Source organism: Lygodium microphyllum, chromosome 6, assembly GCF_053477565.2.
Source record: "Lygodium microphyllum isolate KBCC chromosome 6, Lygodium_microphyllum_v1.1.10, whole genome shotgun sequence".
NCBI lineage: Eukaryota > Viridiplantae > Streptophyta > Polypodiopsida > Schizaeales > Lygodiaceae > Lygodium > Lygodium microphyllum.
This window is the reverse complement of record NC_141140.1, coordinates 22,480,644-22,488,748: the sequence shown is the minus strand read 5'-3', so window position 1 is coordinate 22,488,748 and position 8,105 is coordinate 22,480,644. Positions and strand designations below refer to the sequence as shown.

At 45.8% G+C, this 8,105-nt stretch overlaps 1 protein-coding gene across 1 annotated transcript; it reads left to right on the top strand.

Annotated features, from left to right (window-relative positions):
• The first annotated feature begins 3,227 nt into the window (after positions 1-3,227).
• On the top strand, positions 3,228-7,884 carry SKS4 (SKU5 similar 4). Its single transcript, XM_087679319.1, has 8 exons — positions 3,228-3,590; positions 3,701-3,810; positions 3,904-4,174; positions 4,339-4,441; positions 4,885-5,230; positions 6,281-6,646; positions 6,887-6,965; positions 7,401-7,884. The coding sequence occupies exons 1-8, from the start codon at positions 3,411-3,413 to the stop codon at positions 7,593-7,595; spliced, it is 1,650 nt and encodes a 549-aa protein (XP_087535445.1). The 5' UTR covers positions 3,228-3,410; the 3' UTR covers positions 7,596-7,884.
• Positions 7,885-8,105: the final 221 nt, after the last annotated feature.

The window sequence follows — 8,105 nt, the reverse complement described above, 5'->3', positions numbered from 1 at the left end:
TCCCTTTTTTACATGACTAGCCATTTTAGCCTAGGTCCTCTTTCCCTATTCCCTTCCTATTTACATTATTCCTTCATTCATGCCCGTTTACATTTATGAATTGCACAAGAGGGAGTCTGACACTCTTTTACAAAGATTTAGAGAGTACTTTTTATATTTAAAATGTGCATTTCCTCTTTTGTGCTTGCTCTGAACTTTTAAGGTCACCCTTGCACTCGGTCTTTTTTCCTCCTATTTCTTTGATCGGGGCCATCTTTTTCCACTTTGCCTTGTGTCTTTTTAAATTTCTTTTTACTTTATTTGTACTAGGGTTAACATCATCATGTTGTACTTCATGTACATTTGTAGTTTGCCATTTTTTACATGTTCTCTCCTCACTAGAGACACATTTGCATTTAAGTGGGAGACTATTGGGGGTAAAGGAGCTAGTGCTTAATTGCCCATGTATCCATTACCCTGATAGTACATGCATACCTATACAATGCAGGTCATGGGTGCCCATTACTATCACTTTATTCTTTTAGTGACATTTAATAAGGGAAGGCTGATCACACCTTATGACTATTGGAATTCCCACATATGGTGTCTCTCTCTCTTTTGCTCTCTTACTTCATTTGCCATGGTTCTCTTGCTTTGCTCTTGCTTTCACATGTGTGCTTCCACTTGAGCTCTACCTCTGATGGGATGGTTAGGACCAAATCTTATATAGTGTGAGAACAAGTTTAGAATAGAAATTTTCTGTTGGGCCAAGAGGAACACGTTACTCACCCTCCCAATCCTACCCAAAAATAACTCTAATCTAATTTCAAGACTAAACAAAAGATGGAACTTGAATTGGATTTCTAAACAAGGGAAATTTCACTTTTAGTATATCAATATATGGGTTGTGTTTTATTCAATAAAAATTCACAAATAAGAATATATATAAATAAACCTTGAACGCATGTAATATAGATGTAGTAAACTCCCTAAGACTCCTACTTTGTAAAGCTAACCAGCTCCCCTTTATACTTTAGATGTGAATTCGAGATATCACCTTGTGGACTATATGAATGGCAAGGAATAAGGTTGTATTTAATAATAATACTTTTTAATCTATAATTGCCTAAACTAATATGTGACTATGATATGCAAATCCTTAAGCAAACTAGAGCTATGGCCAAGATAAAAACTAAGCTTCACATGAGCATGGCAAAGGAACGTCTCTCCAAAGGAGAAAGGGAGAAACTTCATCTCAAGAAGTAGGAAGAAATTCATGCGCCTCTAGTGAATGCTATAGCTGGGAAGATCATCAATCCCGCCCAAGTATCAGAGGACTCAATAGCTTTTTGCAAATTCAAAGCCCATAAAGAGTGTTGTTTTCGAATGGAGAGAAAGGAAATGATCTGGAGTTCAATCGAGGATGCCCCGCTCAATCCAACCCCACTCAAAACTAATCTAACTCTCTAATTAGTTTTGTAGCAACACTAAATGTGTTCTTAACACTTGAAGGCATCCTTCCCCCATGTATGATGAAAATATTTTTACTTCTTTTCTACAATATATAATCTAACTCTTCCTTCAAAAAGAAAAAAAATAAAGTAGAAAAGTGTTTGATGAGTATTCTTTTTTGTACCCATGGAGGAGGAAGAGCTTAGGACAAAGGGGCCAATGAAGTGACACCCCCCAAAAAGGAAGCGTATCCCATCCTATTTGAGTGATAATTTTGCAAAAAAGATCTACTTAGCATTATGATATAAATTTTTAAAAATTTATAGATGAGCTTAATGTGAGATAAACAATTGAGCCATGTAAAATTTTTTACATTTGGGATTTTATAAAATTTTGAAGCAATGCATATTTGAGTGTCACTCTATTGGCCCCTCACATTCACTCTTTTATGAATCCTTCATTTATAATTAGAGCTACTGGATGAAAAGATGAAAGATACCTCGATGTTTTAGGAAGTGTGGGAGTCAGACACACATGCATATGTGTAAAATATTTGATCCAAACAAAATAGTAACCATGTATCAATCATGCAATCACTGGAATGGGTGTAGTGTTAGCTAATGAAGCATTTTCAATTTTAGGGTGCCCCATTGATTTGGTGCCATCCCATTGAGTGCGAAGTTGGGCTGCACGATACCTATTTCCAAACGTATATGTGCTCTCAAGTATATATGTGCTCTCAAGTATATGCTAAGGTCGGATATACACCAGGTTATGGACTGACATAGGGTGGAAAAAGAGGCGCCCGCTGCCCTATGTGTCAAAAGGCCATTGGGCTCGATTTTTATGGACGGCGGACACTTCTGGGCGGGGGATCTCCCTCGTCTCGAAATTCGGGCGTGCCCAATGTACAAGACGACAACACCTCTCTTCAAAAAGTGGCCTGCAGGACTGACAGGAATTGAACCTCCACTAATCCCCTCACACCTCTCAATCGTTACCATTGGGCCAACCCCCTTTTGGTGAAATGTATGGGCGCAGTCTAGTGTGTAAACAAAGTAATGGACAACTTGCACCTCCTGTCTGTCCATAGCCCCGGTGTGTAACCGACCTAAGTCGACGTGCACAGCTGAATTGACTTGGGTGCGCTTGCTTTGGGAGACAAGCAAGCTTGTAGAGGTACCTCATCAACATGGGGAGTGGCAGAAGTAACACTAGTCAACGTGTGAAAGGAGATCTTAATGCGTGGAGTCTGGACAAGGAACGTCTGGAAAATTGTTTTCTTTGGTGGGTGAGTTGAACCTTGAAAGAGTGCTGAAAGCTCACATGCGGAGTCCGGACGGAGTGACGTGAGAATGATATGAGAGAGAGAGAGAGAGAGAGAGAGAGAGAAAACGCTTTCATTCTCTGCCAAGATCACAAGGGCGACTCAATTGTCATATCATCACACACACAAATCGGCAAGGGCCCGCGATCTAAATCATCACCACAGCTTGTATCCACCACCACCATCACCACCACCACCACCACCACCGCATACTCTCTCTCTCTCTCTCTCTCTCTCTCTCTCTCTCTCTCCCTCTCTGTGTTTTCCCGATGGAAAGTTGAAGCAATCATCGCTCACGCGCTTGTGTGCGGCGCAACCCCGGATTTCACCGGCCCGTTCCCTTTTCTTCCGTGTGCCATCTCACAAACTGGGCGTTAAAATTCAAGGGAGCTACCGCCTCCCTTGTAGTGCTTGCCCACTTTACAGCATTTACTAGCTCCCCCCCTCCCCCCCACTTTAGCTGCAGCTTTTTGACCGCCAGCCACTCTCACTCTCGAGTCTCTCTCTCTCTCTCTCTCTCTCTCTCTCTCGCGTTCTCCCTCTCCTCTTCCCTCCAATAAGTTCGAATCCCCTTCCTACATTATTTAGGTGAGGGGAGCTTCCCAGTCCACCCCCATTGTCGCCTGTACTGCCAGCTAGCTGCGCCACCAGCATGGCTGCTCGTCGCAGTGTTAGCAGCACTACTCTGCCCATCCAACTAGTCAGTCATGTGCTCATGCTGGTACTGCTGATACATGGACCTGCCACTGTTCGTTCGGACGATGCCATCAAGTTCTTCACATGGAATGTGCAATATCGCACTCTTTCCCTCCTCGGCAATGTTCCCAAACAGGTACGTAATTATTGTTCTGAACTCTAGATCTAGCACCTTACTTGTCGAGAATGACGCCTGCACATTTAGTTCCATTCACGATTCATTAATCCCCATCCTAAATCTTGCAGGTTATCACCATCAATGGCCAGTTCCCAGGCCCTCAGATTGACGCGGTAACAAATGACAATCTGGTGATCAACGTCTTTAACCAACTCAACGAGCCCTTGCTGATGACATGGTAGTAGAACCCAACACTCATGAGTGAATACTTGCAGATGTTAGGGACTCAAGTAATATAATGGCGAATATTCACGTGTTGCATTTGGAGCAGGAATGGCATTTGGCAAAGGCGGACGTCATGGCAAGATGGCGTGCTGGGCACCAATTGCCCCATCCCACCACGGAAGAACTTCACGTATGTGTTCCAAGTGAAGGACCAGATCGGCACCTACTTCTACTTCCCGAGTACAGGCCTCCAGAAGACGGCAGGCGGCTATGGCGGCCTTAAGGTCGATAACCGCATCATCATCCCTCTCCCCTACAAGTCACCCGACGGGGAGCTCTTCGTTCTGATCGGGGACTGGTACAACGCGAACCACTATGTAAGCACGACTGGCTTCTCATGAGTCACAATTAACGTATCTGCTACAGAGTATTATAAGCCATCAAAAGGGCATTCATGGAAAGCATGAGTTTTCGCTTTCTATGGTTGCTGTCTAGCTGCGGTATAATGTACGAATATGCATTGCGCCGAAATCTTGTGCAGACCCTTCGACGGAGACTAGACGCCGGGGGGAAGCTCGGAGCGCCTGATGGAGTGGTCATCAATGGACGGGGTCCATACGGCACTACGGTGACACTGGAGCCTGGTATAATCCTCCACATGTGTTTTTCAGTCAATAGGGTAATGATCGTCGGCATTTTATCTAGATATGAGGCACCACAGTGACAATTATTGAGCTTGATAGGATTGTCCACAGACATTTTAGTCAACATGCCACGATTGTCCCTTCTGTATCCGGAAATTTGCTACGAGAGTGCAGGTGCCAGAGCCTGAAATATTTATCACAAGAACTTTTAAACATTCAGCATACCGGGAATTCCATGTAATTTCCATGTGTTACCCTCCACAAGCGAAGCTCATGTTTGTAAGATTGACCAAGTACAAGGGACTCAGATGCGGGGTGTCTAAAACTTCTCGATGCTTGTGTGGGGCATAATCTCTTGAATGCAAAGCTTAATTTGTTGAGTGACACAGTTTTGCTAAGCTAGTTCCACTGAAATGGAAATGGAAAGAAATATGATTCTGCAGGCAAAACATACCGCCTGCGCATCGCCAACGTGGGCACCTCCACGTCCTTGAACTTTCGCATCCAAGGCCACAAGATGCTGATGGTGGAGACGGAGGGGTCCCACACAGCCCAGAACCTGTACGACAACCTGGACATCCACGTGGGCCAGTCTTACTCGGTGTTGGTGACGACGGACCAGGCCACCAAGGACTACTACATGGTGGCCAGCACCCGCTTCACTAACCCTGTCCTCACCGGCGTTGCCGTCCTTCACTACTCCAACTCCCAGACCCAGGTGTCCGGCCCCCTCCCTGGCGGCCCCACCATCCAGATCGACTACTCCCTCAACCAAGCTCGCACCATCAGGTAACTCATTTCCCTTTAGTTCATTCAGCCCACTGCCATAAACTGTGCACACTCAAGTTATTATTCACTTGGCCTTGATCAGTTACAGAGTACTACTCCCTGTATCTCTTTTTTAGAGGGGTTTTTACTAGCTACCTTAGCCACAATATGACTGCATGGAATGGCTTGCACCAAAGTGCCTCATGTTCTTTTTCTTGACCTCATGTGTTCTCTTCATTGCGGAACTGTTATAAATGTTGAATTAGGACACGCAGGTGCACTTAAAAACTTCTCTATGCATATGCGTGTATGTAAGTATGTATACGTTCGGATCATGGTTTAGAATTCGATGGAAAAGTTGCCGACGGTCGTAGCTTCTTGGTTGTGAGGCTGATCTGAGTTCTCTGATCAGGATAAAAATAGTTAGGATGGCTGCACCACAAAATGCCTCACATACTGAATAACACACGATACCAAAGAAACATCTCAGCAAGAGCAAATCATTTTACTTCTACTTTGCATGCACTCTGCAAGAGTCACGAAGAAGTGTCTCACTCACTGTCCGGATAGCTGAGCTGCTAAGGCAACGTTAGCCACAACAACATATGGTTTGAAAGCAATGGGTCGCTCTTGTAATGAAATTCCATACGCCAGGAGTCTCGGAAATTTTGGCACGTTTGAACCGGATTTCCTTGAACGTTGGTGGCATCATGAGCTCCAGCGCCGAAAGGAGCCGCTGCCATACCTAGCCGGGGATGGTGACCGGAGGTGCTCTCCTTGCTCAGGCTAAGTAGTCCGGTGGCTATCTGGGAGGAGCTTATGATGTCGACACTATACTGTACTACGTTGGGGAATATCAAGGAAAGGCTAAGCACTTGTGGGCCTTGTGGGCCGGTACAATATGTAGCTGCGATGGCTGCAATGACATGTACGTGGGAGGGAGGGGATGATGACGCACACAAGCAATGGGGATTCGGGAATGATCACAAACATGTTGTGGTATAAGTATTTGACGTACTGCGAATGGGGGAGGATACATTGGGGTGGTGTATGATATGATATCTGTTGCAGGTGGAACCTGACGGCGAACGCAGCGCGGCCGAACCCGCAGGGCTCCTTCCGCTACGGCATGATCAACGTGTCGAGGACGGTACTGGTATACGGCTCGGGGGACGTGATCGGCAACAAGCAGCGCTACTCGGTGAACGGCGTGTCGTACGTGGCGCCGGACACGCCCCTGAAGCTGGCGGACTACTTCAACCTGCAGGGGGTGTTCTCCATGGGCAGCATGCCCGACTCCCCGCGCGGGGGCTCCGCCTTCCTGGGCTCGCCCGTCCTCGGGGCCGACTACAGGGCCTTCCTGGAGCTCGTCTTCCAAAACACTGAGAATGTGGTGAACTCCTGGCACGTCGATGGCTACTCCTTCTTTGTCGTCGGGTGAGAGCCTGCAAATACAAATACATGATGATCCTTAACCTCTCAATTTTTTGTGGGATTTTTTCAATGACTTAGTGTCATGTGTTTGTCTCATGAATCTTACTTACTAACTGCTCCATCATGTGCTACCACAACTCTTGCTCTCACTCTGTACACACACGCGATGCTTGCATGGGTGCAACTTGCATCCTATCTTTCGTTCGTAGTCCCCTGACGACAGATATCGCGGGATTTTTGCAGCATGGACGGGGGCATATGGACGCCAAGCAACAGGAAGCAGTACAACTTGTTTGACGCAGTTTCCAGATCCACCACCCAGGTACTCACCCGCACCCACAGCACGCCTCGATCTATTCTTGCTTGCAACTTTTTGTCAGTCCCTCTTTTTTTTTGCTCGACGGTGATTGAACTCGTACCAGTTCAGTTCCTTTCGTTCAAAACTTCTGTGATATTTTTTGTCGAGATGAGCTGTAAAGCGAGGTACATGAAAAGGCAAAAGGTTTAATTATTATGATGTGATGATATGGTACCATTTTATGCGAGCGCGGGCGCACACACACAGTTGTTAGATTCTCTCATGCGGGTAGTAGTGTAGGCACTGGAGGCGCGCGTATTATTATTATTATTATTATTATTAGTAGTAGTAGTAGTAGTAGTATATGTTTACGGGGATGAATACTAATTGTTATTAGTATTATTAGTAGTATATGTTTACGGGGATGAATACTGCTGATTGCCGTCGTCTGCATGGCAGGTGTATCCGCAGTCGTGGACGGCGGTCCTGCTGGAGCTGGATAATGTGGGGATGTGGAATGTGAGGTCGCAGCTGTGGGAGAGGCAGTTCCTGGGCCAGCAGTTCTACATGCGCGTCTTCAACCCTGAGCAGTCCTTCCGCAACGAGGCTCCCATCCCTTCCAACGTCCTCCTCTGCGGCAGAGCTCGCCGTTGAGAAAAAGAAACCAACCCCACTTACGATGATCTCTGCTTAGACTAGCCTTGTCACATCTCAAATCGTCTATATCATATTATTTGTCATGCAACCATGACAACGCTATCAGCCCTTTAATGCTTCCCCCCCTCCCTTGCTATATATCTACTCCCTCGTTAGATACAAGCCGGGAGCAAACCAGAGACGACGGACGTTCTGGAAAACATTCCAACCATTCTCTCACAGCATGTCACGCAATCATTGTGACCCCCATCGCAATTACAATAACTCAAGTCATCATCTTCCTAACTGTCCATGTTCACGAGGACTGTGGAGCTCATGCATCAGCGAAGATTCTTCCAACACGTAATTTGTCACATTCGCTTTCACTCCATTCTCCGTCGATATATTCCTGCTTTGAGTTTGCTCGAAACTCGTGCAAATACATACCACGGTCTCAGAAACGCACTGAATTTAGAGCGAAAAATATAATATGGCTAATTTGGGACTCGTGTACAACGCTCACGAGAA

Bases quoted from the DNA above. Each gene is read 5' to 3' on its own strand.
- SKS4 (XM_087679319.1), top strand. From the start codon at position 3,411: ATGGCTGCTCGTCGCAGTGTTAGCAGCACTACTCTGCCCATCCAACTA. The intron at 5,231-6,280 runs GTAACTCATTTC...TATCTGTTGCAG, and splicing joins AACCAAGCTCGCACCATCAG to GTGGAACCTGACGGCGAACG. The intron at 6,966-7,400 runs GTACTCACCCGC...TCTGCATGGCAG, and splicing joins TTTCCAGATCCACCACCCAG to GTGTATCCGCAGTCGTGGAC.